This window comes from Vollenhovia emeryi, unplaced genomic scaffold (genome assembly GCF_000949405.1).
Source record: "Vollenhovia emeryi isolate VEMERY1.0 unplaced genomic scaffold, V.emery_V1.0 DF939215.1, whole genome shotgun sequence".
Taxonomy (NCBI): domain Eukaryota; kingdom Metazoa; phylum Arthropoda; class Insecta; order Hymenoptera; family Formicidae; genus Vollenhovia; species Vollenhovia emeryi.
The window spans coordinates 938,463-958,036 of NW_011967151.1; the positions used below are offsets into that span (position 1 = coordinate 938,463).

At 43.4% G+C, this 19,574-nt stretch overlaps 3 protein-coding genes and 4 non-coding genes across 8 annotated transcripts in view; 1 reads left to right on the top strand and 6 right to left on the bottom strand.

Annotated features, from left to right (window-relative positions):
* Positions 1-5,285: 5,285 nt before the first annotated feature.
* Positions 5,286-9,566, bottom strand: LOC105561004 (odorant receptor Or1-like). 2 transcript variants are annotated; one of them, XM_012010611.1, is made up of 6 exons: positions 9,419-9,566; positions 8,950-9,239; positions 7,538-8,148; positions 7,362-7,466; positions 6,553-6,711; positions 5,286-5,573 (listed from the first exon to the last, which is right to left on the bottom strand). In XM_012010611.1, the coding sequence occupies exons 1-6, from the start codon at positions 9,490-9,492 to the stop codon at positions 5,508-5,510; spliced, it is 1,305 nt and encodes a 434-aa protein (XP_011866001.1). In that variant the 5' UTR covers positions 9,493-9,566; the 3' UTR covers positions 5,286-5,507. The 2 variants fall into 2 exon arrangements, with proteins under 2 accessions (XP_011866001.1, XP_011866002.1); XM_012010612.1 differs by lacking the exon at positions 7,362-7,466.
* Positions 9,567-10,665: 1,099 nt separating this feature from the next.
* On the bottom strand, positions 10,666-10,737 carry Trnae-cuc. The gene has a single exon. It is a non-coding gene; the product is annotated as a tRNA-Glu (tRNA).
* A 451-nt stretch (positions 10,738-11,188) lies between these two features.
* On the bottom strand, positions 11,189-11,308 carry Trnal-caa. The gene is made up of 2 exons: positions 11,271-11,308; positions 11,189-11,233 (listed from the first exon to the last, which is right to left on the bottom strand). It is a non-coding gene; the product is annotated as a tRNA-Leu (tRNA).
* A 290-nt stretch (positions 11,309-11,598) lies between these two features.
* Trnal-caa lies at positions 11,599-11,720 on the bottom strand. The gene is made up of 2 exons: positions 11,683-11,720; positions 11,599-11,643 (listed from the first exon to the last, which is right to left on the bottom strand). It is a non-coding gene; the product is annotated as a tRNA-Leu (tRNA).
* Positions 11,721-12,007: 287 nt separating this feature from the next.
* On the bottom strand, positions 12,008-12,080 carry Trnav-cac. Its single transcript has one exon. It is a non-coding gene; the product is annotated as a tRNA-Val (tRNA).
* A 2,867-nt stretch (positions 12,081-14,947) lies between these two features.
* The window catches only part of LOC105561006 (kinesin-like protein costa), an 8,184-nt gene continuing 3,557 nt past the window's right edge, over positions 14,948-19,574 (bottom strand). The window contains exon 3 of the mRNA XM_012010616.1: positions 14,948-19,062. Coding sequence (XP_011866006.1) covers positions 16,462-18,996 — 2,535 coding nt within the window. The 5' untranslated portion in view covers positions 18,997-19,062 and the 3' untranslated portion in view covers positions 14,948-16,461. The remainder of the gene's footprint in view (positions 19,063-19,574) is intronic.
* LOC105561005 (WD repeat-containing protein 35) overlaps positions 19,075-19,574 on the top strand; it is a 10,269-nt gene continuing 9,769 nt past the window's right edge. The window contains exon 1 of the mRNA XM_012010615.1: positions 19,075-19,292. The gene's annotated coding sequence lies outside the window, so the exon portion shown is untranslated. The remainder of the gene's footprint in view (positions 19,293-19,574) is intronic.

The following is a 19,574-nucleotide window of genomic DNA, read 5'->3' on the forward strand; positions in this document are numbered from 1 at the left end:
GCCTCCGCTACAATGATTCTCGGTTCTGTCTACAATGGTCGTAGTCGTAGTCGCTCGATAAGAATTGACCAATCGCAGTCGATTATTCTTACGACTACGACCATTGTAGACAGAACCGAGAATCATTGTAGCGGAGGCTTTAAGCCTCGTCTACATAGAAGTCGTAAAGTCGTAGTCGTAAGAATAGTCGACTATGATTGGTCAATTCTTATGTGTCTGACGGAATTGACCAATCCCAGTCGATTATTCTTACGACTACGACTCTGCGACTCGCGTTGTAGACCACGCATTACGCTCTTACCCCGGTTTTCACCAACGTCGTTTAACTTTCGTCTTACAGGTTTAATTCGTCCTTCGTCTCTTTCTAAGGGTTAGAAAGGGACAAGAGATGAATTAAGCTAAGATCAAAGTTAAACAACGTTGATGGAAATGGGCATTAGGGCAGTATTACATTTGTCGTAAGACAAACTGTTTAAACCGCGTTGATTGGCTGCAGGATAAAAAATTTCTAGATACCCGAGAATTTTACTATCCCGTGACCAATCAACATACTTGAAAGATTTGTCGTACGATAAATGTAATACCAGCCTCAGCCTAATATTACATTTGTCATACAACCAATTTTTCAACCTAGAAACAGCCGCCAAATTACACTCGAAGCGACGAGAGACTCAACGCGATGAGACGTGCTCGAACACGAGCGTCGTTTAAACAAGTAATTATCGTCCGTAATTATCGCGAGAAAAAAAATAATTTCACTCTCGGTAACCGAGCATTGATGGCAAATCGCGAGGATTCAGCGATCACGCGATGATATCGATCGCTAATTATTCGCAGGGGGCGATCGCGGTTTCTTCCCGTGCTTTTCGCAAACGCGTATTAATACATAAGAGAGAATAATACTCGTTTGACTGTCGTCGCGTAAATGATTTTGCGTACGACGTGACTATTGCTAAAGCGGTGGTTTCAAGAAATGACGTAGCGCCGTAAACACCTCGGTCGAAAACAATCTATTGTACCGAATCATTCGACGCGGATTAGTCGAACGATCGCGGACATTCCGCGTGTCTTCGCGTCGCTCCGCGTAACGCGATCAATTCCTACAATTCCTATGATTGGTTTTATACAGACAATATGTCTCGGTGGTTGAGTCGGCTGAGACGCCCGCCTCGAGTGTAGGGAAGTCCAGGTTCAAACCCTGGCTGAGGTAATATTTTTCGCAATAAATGTTCCGTATTATTAAAATTGCCAGATACGGTCAATAAAAATCTCTGATGTCATTTTCTATTAATGTTTTACATTGTAAGAGTTATTGTATGTATTATTGTTTGTATCACATGTTCATATGTAATTGTATGCCATAGGGCCGAGACGACGCATATACGCTCCGTCAGCCGCTTCTATCCTAGATTGAGATCGCGAATTGATATAATCAATATCTTAGCGCAGAAAAATCGCAGCAAGATGGTCTCGGTCTCTATATTTCTGTACCTTTGAGTACACACAATAAATATATTGAATAACAGTAATAACGACAATGTCCCGCGTCGAGAGACGCTCTGGCGTCACATACATTTCTGCTTTTATTACGCGCTACCGCGTACTCTCGTTTAATTGAGAGGAGCGCGTGATTAATTCGCTCGGTCACGTACGCACGCGGCGAACGATAATATCGCGTATACCGACTCCGAGCGCGCGAGGATTGTGAAAAATTTCAATTGCGCATCACGCGGTACAACCGGGCGATGAATCCCGGGCTTGTACGAGCTATAATCACGCGATGCGCCACGTGAGAAAAGATGTCGTAACAAATGCCCGCGAAACGGAAGACGCCCGGCAGAAACCCGCAACGCCGATTGACTCCTGATCCCGGGAGCGTGTCGCGGCTTTTCAAGCGCATCGAGAAAAATGCGTCGCGGCCAGTTTTCCTCCGGGGCATCGGGCGGGTCTCTCTCTCTCTCCCTCTCTCTTCTTCCGTTGCATTCATATAATAATCGTCCCGCGTACCCCGTGGTATTGTCCGCGGGCCACCTTCTCTCGGTCGGAACTCGCGCGAGCTCTCTCGCGGGAACCCCGCCCGATCGGAAACGGACGATAATCAGCCCTCGCTAATTGCCCGATCGTCGGAAATCGCCCGCGAGGCGACCGGCGCTTATACTTGCCGCCGCGAGGCGATATCTGACGAGCGTGATAAAGGGGGACTTGGTTTTCCGTGCCTCGCTTTTAAGCAGCGCGCTTGCCGCTACCGCGGGTTAATAAATTGCTCGGAGATGAATCCGCGGGACGGAAACCTAAAGTAAAGAATACCGCAAACGCGCGGCGAGTCCCTACAATGGGAGTATTCGAGTCTCTCAACGTCCGGCGAGGCACAGCGATGGTGTGTCTGCCCTGAGACTTCAGTCCGTCCGACGATGTCACGATTATTACACTTGAATCTTATGCCGTAATTACCGTGCGGCCGCGTAGGAGTAATTTACAATTAACTCACAATTACAATTTTCCTCGATTTAAATATTCATAAACACAGATTTATAAATGAACGTCTGGTGCAGCGTAAAGTTAAATTGCAACCTGGGACCGCTTGTAAGCTCAGATCGTAGAGATGGAAACTGGATTCTCGGAATTCCGGCGACCGCGCGCTTCGGGACCGCCGTGCCGATTTATCCGCCGCAATACCGTTCGCATGCGCCTTATTTGCAAGCCGAGAATAAGGCGGTCGTATCTTCGGGGATCTCCGCACGATTTCCCCGAGTTATCAACAACGATATTTATCGATGAGTCGTAGGAACGCGCCGCCGCTACTACGAATACTTAATTAAGAGCGTCACAATCGGCGATTAATTACGCGCGCGCCGAGTAGGCTTAATGAAGCCAATTAAGAATCTAATGTCACGGCAAGCCGTACGTGCCGATTATGCCGGAACCCTTCGGTCCGGCAAACTATCCTATCGCCGCTTATTAATACTTTACGACGCGCACTTGCGAGGCACTCGATTGATGGACGATTGAAAATATAAGGCCCACACTTTGGGAAACTCAAATGGCTAACGGGACCGCGATAGGAAAGGCGGGTATCACTTCCGATTTTTGTCCCCCGCGAGCCGATAAACACGGCCCGAGTGAATTATGCGAAATCCGCGTGGCAGATTGCGAGAAGTCTCTCGGCGACTTTGACCTCGTCGCGATCTATCATTACCAAGTGTCCGAGAAAACAGGAAGGGGACACTCGTGAATTGGATCGACGAGATGTACCGTTGTGCATTTGCACACTGAGAAAAATGTCCGATTAAATATAATCGGATAATCCAATTACATAATAACAAACGGGTATGTTCGATTAAGTTGTATATGCGATGAAAAATGTGATCGGTTTTACAATAAAATTCTATCGGTAACTGCATTTCATCGGACAAATTTCATCGGATGTATCCGTAATTTAATCGAAAACATTAACTATTGGAAACACTATTTAATTGGTTTAGCCGATTTTTCTCAGTGTGAGAAAAATGTCTGATTAAATATAATCGGATAATCCAATTACATAATAACAAACGGGTATATCCGATTAAGTTGTATATGCGATGAAAAATGTGATCGGTTTTTCAATAAAATTCTATCGGTAACTGCATTTCATCGGATAAATTAACCGACGAAACACTATTTCGTTGGTTTATCCGATGGCAAATTTTCTCAGTTTCGTTCCTCTCGTTAAACTCTTCTCTAAACGAAAGGAGAGCCAGTTAATTTTGCCCGTTCAAATCGCGTCTTACGAAAAACAAAGATAAAAGATAAGAACAAACATGTCCGTCCCTTGATAAACACCTCAATAATGCTTGTAATTTGCCGATAATCCGCGAGATAATCGGATCGCAGGGGAAAAAATGCCCGCGATCGCTGCCTTCCTGTCTGTTTATGCGCGCGGGGTTGCAACTGGCGATCGATCTGCGCCCCAAATTGCACCGTACGATATCTCGATCGCGATAAATCTGATATTTCACGCCGATTCGATGGGACGGCCGACGGCGGTCGCGATTGCTCGGCCACGGGTCGTCGTCGTTGCAGCCTGCATCGGCCAGGGAATAGGAATCCTGTTTTCGGCGGACCCATAATCGTAAAAGCCGTTGCGAACCTGTTCCCTGGGACACGTTCTTACGGTGATTCTAGCGCCGGACGCAGGCCGGCGAATCAAGATGTCCCGTGATTTTCATATCACCGACATTCTCGCCGATTCGCTCTGCCCAGGCGACAATAAAAATTACAAAGAATTGTCCGCCGCTTCTTCGTAACTTACCGTATTATCGCTTTATTATAAGTTTCGAAATTTCCACATTTCGCCGCGGTAACGATACTACTTTAACAAGCCGATCGGCCAACGAGATCAGCTACAAAACTGCCGTTGTTGATTTGCCCTTTTTAACTGCTTCCGTTCAATTCCGATGAAATCTCCAGCTCTAAGCGGTTTACTGTAATACAGTTCTAATTTATTTTTTATTTTTTCTGACACACCCCTGGTATCTTTTGCATTTATTTAAATTTAGTCTGTACACTGAAAGAAATTTCCATCGGATAAATCAATTAAATAGCGTTTCGGATGATTAATTTTTCCGATCACGTTTTCCGATTAAATTATGGATACATCCGATGAAATTTGATTGAAAAACCGATCATATTTTTCATCGGATATACAATTTAATTGGCTATATCCGTTTGTTAATATGTAATTAGATAGATAGATAGATAGATCTATCTATCTATCTAATATGTAATTGGATTATCCGATTATATTTAATCGAACATTTTTCTCAGTGTAGACAACCCTCCGATACTCAACTATCAGACTTCGAGATGCTCTGCTGTGAAATCACGATGGATCACGCTTACATACAAGTTTTTAGTTTGTCTCTTCTTTCTTTTACTCATAATCTGCGTATATTTTAATTGACGTTCTATGATTTTGATATATTATAATTCAAATTAATTTCCTTAGTGACGACTCATCACCGTTCAAAAAATGACTTAGCGTTTTTTAATCAGATTGTTAGTGAAGAGGGTCACTTTCTTGACTGAAACGTTTAACTTTATTGTATACTTGTGATGCCACCTCTTTAATGTATATACTTGAAATCTCATGTTTATTATTTATCACCTTTTAACCGGTGACGGCTCCCATTGCCCCTTATTGTCTTTCTTTTATTTTAATTATTTAAATTCTAATTAAACTCTAACATAATTGTAAAAAAAATTCCACGTTTGATTCTCGCGACTTACGTGACGCTTGAAAATATCCGTTCTGTCTGGTATTTTAACAGCTTTATTCGGCAAAGTTCAACAACATACTCGATACACTTTATGCACAAGTAACTCATACAGCAATAATGGCACGCGTTCTGTTCTGGATCATTGGCGCACAAGTTACGGTTGCTTTTCAATCGCATTGTTACAATACATTGCGTCGCAACGAAATACTCGACGTTCTACGGTAACTAGAGCCGAAGGGTTGTCTGGATTCACTGATCGTCTCCCGAGTGCATGGTGCTCAACAGAGCGAAGAAGGAGTACGAGCCTCGCAGGATCTAAAAGAAATCCACGATGACATCGATAAGACATCGATCGACCTTCCGTGATGCAATCGCGAGTGATAGACGACACGTAATTCGCGAGTACGCTGAAAAGAACGCGTTAGGCAAAGTTTCATCGAGCTGCGTGTGCGTTCAGTCAAAATATCCAAATTACTTTGCGCGCGGGTCACTTGGTGTATACGCGAGAAAATCATCGGGGTTATTGCGTAGACTTTAAGACTCTTTGCCATTAAGACTTCGTACTTTGACGGTGTCTCCAGGCACTCTGTGGCAGACAATCGCGCGCGACCATCGATTTAATACGCGGTTGTTCGCCAAGGATGGGCGGAGAACACGCTTCGCCTCTCTGCACGTGCTAGAGACGCGTTTTGCTCGTCGTGTTCTCCCTGGACTCTTATGGAGTACCATTCACTTGCGGCGTTCCATTCTTTCGTCTCGATTTGCTTACGGCTGTCGACATCAGCTCGCCGCGGGTGACAAGAAGCGGAATCGGCACGCGTACGAAGCAATAGCGTATAAAAGAAGAAATACAGTATTTAACCCTTTCGAATTATTTGTTGTTAAGTTTCTGTTGCTGCAATTTTTTTTTCAGTAATAGAATACATGTTAGATTGTTGAATCTTTTCAAATTTTGTAAGTGGGACTCACACGTACCATTAGTCATGAAGGGGTCTTAAGTTATCGACGCTCCGGTGAAATGCGGCTTCTAACTCGTGAATCATATTTTTTTGAGCCAAGATCTCGTCGAGGTTCGTTCGATTTCGCTGGAAAGTTCGCGGGATAGTCGCGCGAGATAAGCACTTCGGTCTCTATAAATTCAGTCTTTCCCTTCGAATGCCTGCCCGATGACTTTAATTTCGTTTAATTGCCGCGATCTCACCCGACACTTTTCCACCGCGCGTATCGGAAGTATCACGCGATACTCAACCGGTCCGAGGATACGCGATAGGTCGCCGTTGCGACTTGTACTCACCGCGGTGAACGTCTCCATGGATAAGACGTAGAACACGCCTGCTTTCAGATTTATTGCTTTTCTTGAAAATATTATAGACAGTATTAGCAGGCGTCCTGTCTTGACGGAGAGTGCGTCATCCCATTTCGAGAGCCACTGGCTTTGCGTCAACGACGAGCTCTGTAAGATCGTGAATTCGGCGCGATGTGAAAGTTCGCCTTAACTGTACCTATTATACATTCAGATAAATTGCACGTGCCAATTACCGGCTGTAATCCCGTAGAAATCGTAAGTTTTATTAAAGCGCAATTTTTATCGACTTTCCATCTTTTCGTTATATTATGGGTGACGTGTCTTTATTGACGTCGTGAAGAACGAGCGGTAAAAATAAATAGTAAAGAATAAAAATGGATTTCGTATTTGCTCGATTACGTTTCTAAAATCCCACACTGAAAAAACAATCCGATAGATTTAACCAGTCGTCTGTTAAAAAATGGACGAAGCAGAATTCCTTTAGGATTTACCAGATGTGTAGTGAAGTCTAGCAAACTTCTGGTTATGAAATATCTTTCATGGTAAATCCTAAAGGAATTCTGATTCGTCCATTTCCTAACAGACGACTGGTTGAATCTATCAGATATTTTTTTCAGTGTACATTTCGCAAGTGGATTCCGTTTTTATCCTCGAGATCGCAACGCACCGAATTCATCGCGTATAACTTCCAGATTATGCTTTTAAATGTGCTGATAAAAGAAATCGTGCCGCATAACTTGGAGTAGCGGTAGAGTATTGATAAAAGAACGGCACACGTCGGGTAGATACAATCGCACCTGGTGTATCACCTCGTTTCCTAACCAACAGAAGTAGAAAAGCTGCGAAACAGCCGCCAACAGGTACACCGCGAACTTATAGGTGTTGGAGCTCTGGCCTGTGACCTGGTCGAAACAAAGCGGGGCTCTGATCACGAACTGGCCGCGACTTGGCGCTTTGACTTATCACGACTCACCGAGGCGGCCTGGAAGCCGGTTAGGCAAATCATCGAGGTGCTCGAGAGCATCTGAACGAACATGCCGGCGCTGAAGACCTCGTTGAAGTCGTCTATTACGGCAAGCAGACGTTGATGATTGCGGACGGATCGGTTGAACCGCACGGTGAAGCCGCGACGAATCGCGTCCGGATCGTAATTATCCTTTCCGCAGCTGGCCTCGGCCGTAGAAGGTACCCCGTAACAAGCATCTCTACCGGTGCCACCTGATTCATCTCGCTTATCGACACCGTCTGGCGTCCCGTCGCTGCTGCCGCAGCTCTTAAAATGCGCGTTCAAGATCTCGAGCTGCACGAGAAACAAATTGCACAGATTGATGAGCACGCTGTCCATCCCGATGATGGCGGTCATGCCGAAAGAGACGGCGCAGGCCTCGACAAAGTAGCCGATCCCGTGCCAGGGATACACGCTCGTGTCGAACGGGTACCGCGCCCTGACCGGGAGCTCCCCGTTCTCCACGGGCACAAAGAACAGTAGGGCGATCACGAGGCAGAAGCCCAGGACGCTGAACCCGTAGAAGGTCCCGCGGCAGAGCAGCAGGTATTTGTCCAGGACCTCGTCTTCGCCGCCAACTGAAATGGACAATTAAAACTCGGAGTATCGGTCGATTATGTCTGCCAGTTACGAGCAGACGCGTGACAGCGTAGACAGATCGAAGCTTCAGATCGGGTGACATTCCAAGGGAAAGTACGAAAGTATCGTTTTCACCGTCACTATCGCCGGTGTGTACTTCGCGTCTCGCGGTTTCGCGATATTAGAATTAGCGAAACCTGATACACGCGATTTCAACGAAACGTTACGTGTCGCGGATGCATGTATCAGGCGTGATTATGCAAACTGCCGAGTAATTCCGCGTGAATGAGTCGCGTGGATCCTTAATCGCGTGTCAAGGGGGATACGTCGCGAGAAGGACTGGCAGAGACAGATCCGGCGGGAAAACTTCCTCGAGTGGTCCTGAATTAACGGAGAAGTCGACGAGCTACGATGGCCCTTTCGCAGTGTCCCTTTCGACGTGCCATGCGGATCTCATTAAAACGCAAAATTACGCGTCGTCCTGTCATCGTGTTTGCTTAACACGAGGATATGTATATTATGTGACTTGGCACTAAAGCCATTTACATGACATTTCACTCCTCCGCGGGTTGCAACAATTCAATATTCGCTCAAGAACGGCCGCATATTAACAGTAACACATAGACACGTCGTTGGGTAAATACGAAACAAGTATCGCCGACGATAAAATTGCGCGACCCGCGAAATTTCGAGTAGTATTTTATTCAACACATAAAACATTCGGTCATTCTCGGATTTCTTTCACCACATCGGTTTCCCCCGCAATGCCGGTTAACAGAAACGCCGGTAGTTGGACTCACTGGGAAACTTGCAGAGCCGTTTGCAGCTGTCGAGGGTCGCGTCGAGCACTCGTACGATCCCGTCACGGCGAGTCTGGAAGAGCATCACCTTGCAGAACACGACGACGATCCCGGCGAAGATGCATCCGTCGTCCGTGACGATCGACAGGTCGTCGAAACTCGAGCAAATGTCGGCGAACAGGGACACCATGAAGACGAGTATGATCGCCAGGACGAACTTGTTGTACACGTGATACAAGTACCTCAGGAACGCGGGCGAATTCGAGTCGAGAGCCCACAAGCCGACGTACCTGTGCGTGAAATTTTTACAATCGGAGGGGGGGGGGAGTGAATTCGTGATCGGCTCGCGGGGATCACGCGAACGATACGGGTACACAATCGTCCGGTGTAAATGAGAGCATCCGAGACGCGTGACAAACGATCGGTCGAGTCCACGCCCGCGCGTGATAAGATCTACAGCAGTTCTCACTTCAGGCAAGTGAGGCGCATAACGCTCAACTTCCGGAACTGTTCCACACGGCTGTCGGTCGTTCCTCGTGTCATCCCTGCTAGTCCGCTCCGTGGCCACGACGACGGTAAAGGACACGCTGCGCACAGGGCATGGGAGGTCACCTATGTCGCGTGGGTGCGATTCCTCGAGCGATGTACGCGTGTGTGTGTGTGTGCCAAAGTACTCGTTCTCGAGGGTGGTTCGGATCTGTACTTTCCCTCGCTACGCTAGAGAAAATTGCCCGTGATAAACGGGACGCAGATTGTACTGTCGTCGTTTTTTTTCTCAAATTATAGACACTCGCTCGTCGCGGCAATGTCTTCCACCTCGGCAATAATTTAAGAAAATGGCGGTAATTGCAACGCCGCGCCGCCACAGTCCGGCGCGATTCGTTTCGTTCCTAAGCGCCTTGTACATCGCTACGATATAAGAGGCCAATACAGAAACAATTTATCAAACCGCACATTCGCAAGCGGCTCAAATCGTCTGTCGTTTTCCACTTAGCGAAATAACCGACTCGACTGCAAATCTAACAATGTGTGTTTTGCCGTAGGACGATTCGATCGGTTGTATTGTCAAGCTGCAGTATTGTCAGTTATTTCGCGATTGCGCGTACAACGACGTCGTGATTTATTAGCGACGCGAGAGCCAAGAGAAATCGCTTTGAGAGGTCTTTTTATAATAAAACAATTAAACGGTTGTATTAATCTTTAAAATTATAATTTACTTTTATACACTTGATATTTTCAATTGTAATTTGCTTTCATACATTTAATTCTATATATTTTCTTTAATATCAATTTAATCACAGTTTTATTCGAGATCCACTAACGTACGGTTGCTGCTCGAAAATTTTAGAAATTGACATCGCTATTAAAAATCCACTGACTACCGAGACATATATGACATGAATTTGCTGCCACAGACTCATAAAACTCATTCTGTTTCGGCATAAATTAATTTGTTCAGCTAACATTAGATTGTGTTTGAAAAGGACCTGATAAAAAGGTCGAAATTGTTGTGACTTAAATATATATCACTTTTTATGCAAGTTTGGTCGATTTTTAAAAGAATTTCCTCGTGTTAATTACCACTGGCGACAATAAGCCTCGCTCAATTTGGTTAATTACAATTTGCATTTTTATACAATTACAAAATGAAATTTCAACGGGAGTGCAATTACAAAATTGCAATGTGTTTAAAATTTAATGGTAAAAAGAAAAAAATTCCGGTACCGGGAATCGAACCCGAGCCTCCTGGGTGAGAGCCAGGTATCCTAGCCACTAGACCATACCGGATCACGAAATGCATTTTCTTAGATCCGGGAGAAATGTGTGGCTATAGCATATTGATTTAGAAATTTATATATCTTTTATATTTTTATAGTTTCTAAATAACATCGTTAGACAATTACAATAATATCTCACAGCAATTCTAGAAAAGATTTCTTACAAATAGTTAATCATGAATGGAAAATTATCTATATTTTATATCGGGTAATATAAATAATGCCAATATTAATAATAATTATTATTATACTGCACATAACTGCTGCACGAATAATTAGCAGGAAAATTATTTTTAAAAGAGTAAAAAAAATATCGTCCGTACTGAGATTCGAACCATCGACGTTCAAATGACGCATACCTTCACGGTAAACTCGACGCTTCGAGCATTGCATTTGTTAATTACCGAGACAAAAAATAAAATCAACAATTGCAAATCGTATGACAACGAAGCAAAAGAATTTGTCAGAAGTGGGATTCGAACCCACGCCCTCAGAGAGGACCAGAAAGCCCTGAACTCGGTCTCAAACCGAGAAGGTGTGAACCTTGAGTCTGGCGCCTTAGACCGCTCGGCCATCCTGACAACTGAGGAGGTATTCTGTTAATAATACAGATAAACTGCACACACCAAAGTGCACGCATCAAATTTATTTACTTCACGATGCACACGAATAATAATTATAACATTTTCGACAAAATGTATACAAAAATTAATTATATTTACCATAAATTTCATGAAAAATTTTTTCATTTACAAAATGCGTACGAGATCGAAGACGGTAAAAAAATTTTTTTAAATAAACTCGAGAGCCATTTAACTGATTATCTGTAACTACGTTGTTTATTTACGATGTTTGCGGGAACAAAAGAATTTGTCAGAAGTGGGATTCGAACCCACGCCCTCAGAGAGGACCAGAAAACCCGAGGAACTCGGTCTTGAACCGAGAAGGTGTGAACCTTGAGTCTGGCGCCTTAGACCGCTCGGCCATCCTGACAGTTAAGCCCCTCTTCCCTAATTTAAACATTTAAACATTTTTTACAATATATACGTATAATTGTATTGCACATTAATATTGTCTTTCAGAAGTTACAAATTAAGAATTTTCTTATTATTTATATTACAGACGCACTACCTTCAAAATATAAAGTTTGTTACTATTAAATCTAACTACTTATTTAATCTAAATTATGCTAGTTACATATTTTATAAGAGGAATAAATTTAAAATTTTAAAATACGTTTTGAAACAAAATTTACAACATAATGGCAAAAAAAAAAGATATGTTTCCGCCCGGGATCGAACCGGGGACCTTGTGCGTGTGAAGCACACGTGATAACCACTACACTACGGAAACTTACAAGAGCCGTTGCTTCTGACACGAAACATAAGGCACCTGCAAGCATTTCAAGAATATGAAACTTTCTTGATATGGTATTATCTTATAATTAAAAAAATGTATTCAAATGTTATAATGAAAAACATATGTCAAAACTGTATATATAGAAAAATTTATAATTAATATATTTATAAGAACTTTTACTTGTCACGCTAACATATATTATAGCAATCGTTAAATATGCTATTTTGTATCAAGAAATAACATTAAGCTCTTTCGCTAATCAATCTCGTCTAGCTTACTAATAATGAAATAAGTAATAAGAGATAAGTATCACATGATAGAATTTATAAGTCTAAGATTAGAATTGTTAGATTGATAAATAAGATAGATTTTATAGTACATTTTGCAGTACAGATGAAAGGCACTAATTTAGCAATTTTGTAAATTATAATGATTATTATAATAATAGCAATTTAATAAAATGCCACGCTGTTATACTCACAGATAAGTCCGTGGGATTGAATATGCTATCATGACGGTTGGCACGCCGGAGATACTTCGGTATCCTTTGAGTTGTAAATTCGAAACAGTGACATTAAATCGAAGCTGTTGGACCATCGCTTCGGCGAATCTGCGAAATACCTGCAGCACTTCTCTCCTGATTTTCGTTACGGTGCAGGGATTTACAGTCCAATTCGAACAATGGTACAGAGTTTACGACAGAAATTAACGTGAGTTACGGCTACAGACTTCTACAGGGTGGCCTATTACAAGTGACGGATTGATTCTTCTCGTGAGCCAAGGCTCGTACCTAAAAACGTTTCAAAGGTTGTTTTATTCTAAGGGGGGACATAAAATGTTACCGTTGGTTTGGCCTTGAATAAACGTGTCAAGGTCACATGAAGGTAACCTGTGTCTTTTTAAATGGAACCCCTTATTTTTCATTAGACATTCTTGTAGCTCAACTCAAGAGCTTTCGGTCAGTGACAGACACTATACACGTGATACTTCATTTACCTAACAAGACATAAAGGGTGGAACTCTTGCCTCGCTTTTCAGCTTGAAGGTAGCAGTCTCTCTCTAGTAGTATAATAGAAGAAAATCCCTTATTATGAGATAAACTTCTAATATGAGATAACAGGTTTTTTCAACATCCAAATTCAATCACAAATCTTTCTACGCAACGATTACACGATTTAACAATAAATGTTGTTTTAAAAAAATCAACAGATAATGCTTATTAATTTAACAGAAACTCCGTTACCTCATATTAGAAGTTTATCTCATAATAACTTTCTTGTATGTATGTAGAAGTCTGTGGTTACAGCTCGTCAGTGCTCATAGCTACCGATCGCGGTACGTTTTCTCACTCAATATTGTATCGACAGTTAATACGTTCGTGCTTTAACCCGCAGCAGGCATGAACTTGGATCCGGTTTCATCGACGTTGTTTGACTTTAATCTTACAATTTATAGTTTAATTAATTTTTGTTTCTTTATAAAGGGAAAGAGATGAAAGAGAAATCAAGCTAAGATTAAAGCGGCATTGGTGAAACCGGACCTCAGAAAGTTTTACCAAAATTTGTAATAATTAATTGGAATTTTTATCTTGTAGAATGTGCACTCATAAAATGCGTACTTTCCATAAAGTCACCCTAGAGGAGCATTTTACGTCTGGCATAAATAATAATTAATTTCTATCATGCCCCAAAGAAAACAGTTTTAATGTTGAGATTTGTAAGCAGCGCAGGCGCTTGAGACGTGTGTTTAATTAAAAATGCATAGCTCGAACGTTCTCACGGATTTCCGAGTTGGTGAAGTCGCGTCCGCGTGCAAAGACGTTAATTTTTTCTCTCGCATCCCGAAATTTTGTCCCAGACGTAACGACTGCCCCTGCCTCGCTCTCGGCCACTTTTCTCGAAACTCATTTAGCGCATTTATTCCACGAAGCACCTTTCCCGCGGCCAGTTTTGGTTAAAGGGGAGAAAGGACCAGTTTATACTTATATACTCTTAAGATCAATTTCGAGGGCGAGCAGTACAGACGTTTAATGAACGTAATTCGCCGATGATTAAAATAAATTATCGCCCCGAGTTGTCATAGATTCTAAATTGCCACATAATGTCTGACGACGCCTGGTCGCGGATCGGTGCGCGATCATCGAGTACCGAACTCACCGTCGCCGAGAGATTAGTCTTTGAGACGCGTGGCTATCAATTCGTGGCTATCGCACCGTGAAACACACTTCTCGGACACTCGACGGGCGAGAATTTAGGACGATTCGGTATACCGATAACGTTATGCGACGCACGCACTTGCACACGTCCTGGAAACGCGGTCGCGCGACGCAGCTAGGGCCCTTGGCGGATATTAATGGTGCGGAGGATGCATTTGCATTCCCATATATCCGCGGCCTCACCGCATTGACTCCGATAACAATTTGACAGCGAAACGCTTTACAATCACCGGCAGATATGTCGCATGCGTGTAATCTACCGGACGTTAATTCGGATTTCGTAACGTACTTAACGTTTCTCTTAACGAGAATTTGATAAGAGATCATTTATTCTAACTTTTGTTGAAGCAACGACTGTCTCTCGTATTGTAACAATATTTCTCAATAACAGGACACTCGGCACGTTTTGGTACACAGTATTACGAGAAGGTCGCGCGATAGGATTTATTCCGATTTAGAAAGCCAAACATATAAAATCTATCTCATCCTCGCTCATGTAGGCCACGTTCAAATTTATGAAAGTCGCTTTTTAGATACTGATCTACGAAAGTCAACTTTCGAGGCGTATATACACATACATATGTGCGAAAAAAAAATTTAACTTTTCAATATGTCCACGGGATGATCGATCGTCAGACTGAGAGAATTACGTAATAATAAATTTATTTACAAAATTATACAATACATAATATGTCGGAAGTGGATCGAGACGATCTTATCGAGCAGAGATCGAGAATCGTAATGATCGGTGAATAACGTAAAATAATCGAGACCGTTCCACGCCTGACGAATGCTCGCTCAGCCGAAAAAAGTGCGGACGAAACACTTTCTGATGGGAAATTATATAATATTAATTTCAAAACGCAGTGTGTATAATAAGATACAAACGATTCTGAATTAGAGGTATGCCAGTCGCCTTGAATTCGTATCACTGAGGATTCGTTTCGCTTTCGAATCAGAAATTCGAAAGCGTCGATCGACGATTTAATTTCGAATTGATAATTTCTTTCCTCCGTCAAATGTGTAATAAGTTTTGTGATGCAATAGTACATTATTTTTTAAATAAACACTGTTACTGGGAAAACGGTCAGGTTTATTTTCAAATCAACATCTAACGAATTCAGGAAAGATTGATTTGAATTCGAACGTGAAAAAATTCGATTCGATTCAATGATACAAAAGTATGATTCGCATGCCTCTATTCTAAATGTAAGTATAAGAGCGTAAGAGAGATTCGTCATGGTTTCTTTCTAGCAAAAAATTTCAGCAGTGCGAGAATTAGTAGTACGAGGAACGTTCCTTTCGATAACCGAGTAGCCGAGTAAACTAACGTGTAACTGCGGAGTGCAGCGAAATATTATGCACATTATTGATTCGGGAAATACAACGATTGAGCAGTCCGCCATGTTGCAAGAACCCCAACGTATCCTAATCAGACTCATAATTTTCCAACGGTATAATTAATTTTCTGACTGCATCCGTCGTTAACCAGAAGCCGCGTTGCCTGTGAAATAAATTTGAACACACGCTGCTTAATGTACAGCAATCGAGCGTTCCTATTCGCAAGCCTCTAAGCTCTCTTATCGAGTAAACCAGAACGAAACAATCGTACCGTGTTTTATTATGTCGTCGACGTGATACTTGCTACATCAATTGTTGACATAACACAATGTTGAGCAGCATGCAAATATACGCTTTCGCGCGCGAGATTTCCGGCGATATTACATCTAGATATTAAATTACAATATAATATCAGCTTGGAACTACTGTAATAAATACAAAATGGATAAATCGCATGCAGTTAAATTCATCCGAAGATACATTTCTTAGCGAGTACAATTGTCATCAAACGTATTTTTAAGTTGTCCGATAAACAAATGTACCGAATGTATCGTTAAAATGTAGCAATATGTTTTCTATAAAAATACAGAAGAGGTAATTGCTTCACGCAGAGAAACTATTATCACATTACTATCTATAGATGAGATAGGAGAGATTATACTGTGTTAAAATAGAGAAACTCGACTTTATACAGTCTAGCGTGAACGTCTCTGTGACGAAGTGCTACGCGGAGACGTGATATATGAAACGTAGAATAAAAGATTCAAATCGTCCGTAAGTATACACGATAAAAAATAAAGCCTGTACTCAGTAAGAAACTCATTTTTTCCTCTTGTCGCAGTCGGTCGTCTTTTGAATTATCAGTTTATTTCGCTGCCTCGTTACTTTGGTCGTCGATCGAGTACTCGGCGTGATTTGCCTCAATCCCTGCTGCAGAGCTCTGCAGGGGCTAGCTGCGCGCGGTGGTGTCGCACCCTTGAGAAGAGCCTCGACGTCCGCCAATCGTTTCTTCAGTGCCCTATTCTCCTTTTTGTACCTCACAAGCTCGGAATCTTTGTCCAATCGCTCGTAACCGGAGCTGCTGGTCTCCTCCGCAAAGTGCCTGAACACGTGATGCAGCTTGTCCTCGTACTGCCGCTGCAGCAAGATCATTCGTTTCTCGGCCTCCATCAGCCTCCAATCCTGATTCGCAATGTGGGCCTCGAGCTCGGTTATCTGAATCTCCAGATTCTTCGAGCTCTCCTTCAAGTCGATCACCTTGCGGAAATACTTCATAAATAACGTTATTATTTCACCGTGCGAGAGCTTCTTCAAGCGTTCCGTCAGCATTCTCTCGCCCTTCTCGCGCTGGGATTGATTCTCGTCGAAATCCTTCCGGCCACAAATCATCTCGTTCTTGTGCTCGATCATCGCATCGATAGCTTCGATAGTCTCACCGCATTCTAGCAGTTTACGTTCCTCCACTATCGTCAAGGTCCGCTCCTTTTGGAACTTCTCATCTAAGTCGCATTTCTCGTCCACCAAACAGTCCCGAGTGCGCCTCAAGTTTCTGATCTCGTGCCGCAACGCCTCCTTCTCGTCCATGTCCGCGGTTCTCTCCAGATCCATGGATTTCTCTTTCAGAACGTGGTCCAGATGAGATATCCTTGCGTTCACGTCCAGCAAGTTCTTCATCTTGTCCGAGCAATCGGTCTTCGATTTCGTATTGTGTTTCTCGTCTTCGCTCTCCGATTGCATCTCCTTCAACTTGGACGCGGTTAAATTATACTTTTCTTCAAGTTCGCGAATCTTCTGCTGATCCTTAGCGAGCTCGTCCTCCAGTTGCTTCTTACGTTCCTCTTCTCTCTTTAATTGCCGCTTCAATTTGTCCATTTGCTTCTTAGATGTATTTAACGAGGCTTCTAGTTCCAAAACCTTCTTCGCAGAGTCACCCGCGATTTGCTTAATCATATCTATATCCATCATTCGTTTCTCGTAATGTATCGCTATGTGTTTCATTAATTCAATCTCCTTCTTGTGCGCCTTTTCGTCAGTATCCTTGTACATAGACGCATTTTCCGCTTGCGCCAGCTGTGTTCTCGTGTTGTAATATTCCTCTTCCAACTTACTACGTTTACGTTGGAACCTCTGCTTCGCGCTAGTGCGCGTGTCGGAATTCTTTATCATATCCGCTATGAAACGTTGCTTAATCTTAATCGTCGTCTGCAGTTCCTCGATACGCTTGTGCGCCCCATCCAGATTTGACTGAATCTTCTTCACTTGCGTCTGTTTCGCCTCGTTATTCAGCGTTAGAGCCTTCAACTCCTTGATAGGCTCGGACACTTCCGTGTTCTTGAGGGCGTCGAGCAACAAGTCGGGCGAATTGTCATTTTGTATCGCCACGAAATTATCGTTGATGATATTGTCGTTAATGTTTATCTCCAACTCGCGATTATTCAATACGTACGGACTCATATATTCCGGGATGCGATTTTCGAGGATTTGATTTTGGCAAGGCTTCAGGCTGTCGTTAAAAGCCAACACCTCGTTGCACATATCGGAGCCGGGCAGCATCGAGTTTCTCCTGGAATTCGGATTTCTCGCCGGTGCAGGACGAGGCACCGGTACGTAATTATTATTTACGGATCTCGTCACCGGGGATACAATTTCAACGTTCGCTTCTCTGAAATCATCCTTTATAGAATCGACAATTCCGTCCGTCTCGATCTTAAACTTACTCATACACTCGTCCAGCTTCTCGAGGAAATCTGGATTTTCCGAACTCACGTCGCTCTGATCGTCATCCTCCTCCTCGTCCTCGTCGTCTTCGTCGTCGTCGTCAACTTCGGACAGCTCGCTCTCCGAACTGGAGGTGCAATTGCGATCAACCCTGAGCTTGGTTTGATTCCCAGACTCGTCCGTCTTCTCGTCGGTCTCGGTCACCTCCTCGATGCGCTCCAACGACCTTCTGGCGTTCTCCGCGTACCCCTGCAAGCTGGTGGTCTCGTCGCTGGCTATGCACTCCTCGTACTCCTGCTTCATGCACAGCCACTGCTCGATCTGGTCCTGATCGGTGTGCGGCAGAACGTTACTCGTCATGAGCTTCGTGAACAGACCCTCCGCATTGGAGACCAGCTTGGACCATTGGGACGCCGCGAACTCCAACCTGAAGAGATCCGCGCTGGAGCTACGTTCGCCGGAGGTAGCGGGCGTCATCGTGTCGTGCGCCTCCTCGCCAGCATGCTCGGTTTCCTCCTCGGTCAGCGGATGACGCTCGTGATCTTGGTAGGACGGCATCACGTCAATATACGACGGCACGCAACATTGATGATCCGATATCGGCTGATGTTGAATCCACGGGCTGTAATGCATCATTTTACTCGCCCCGTACGATCTCGCCTAGCGAGGCGCTCGTCCGCTGGAACACGAGCCGATCTGCACCTGCAAAATGTTACTCGTTCTGTCATCTGTTCCAGATTGATCGGGCAAAGCCGTCGCGACATGTAAGAGCTGTTCCACTCTCACTCGAGGGTGAGATATTAAACTTTATATGAAAAGGAGAGTCCAATGAAACTACGGTAGGGCCTTAGCAGAATGGCAATCTTATATTCTTGAAGCCTGATCTACAATGTGCACCTTGCATCTACAAACTGCTATTTTGTAGCTACTCAGTACGTTTAAAAAATGTATGCAAGTTGATAAATTGTATATTATATATTGTACAATCGTACGTTGTCGACAAATTTGTTTGCGTATTGATTTGCTTACACAAAATAGATTCTAATCGCAAAGAGAACTGTAGAATGTAGATCAAGTTTAACAAGAACTTGAGACATAAAACTTAAAAGTGCAAGACAGCCATCCTCCTCAGGTCCTAACCTTCTTGTGCCTCGAGTCTTAAATGTAATATATAAAAACAATACTCTGCAAGCTTGCAAGGTGTCCAGAAACAA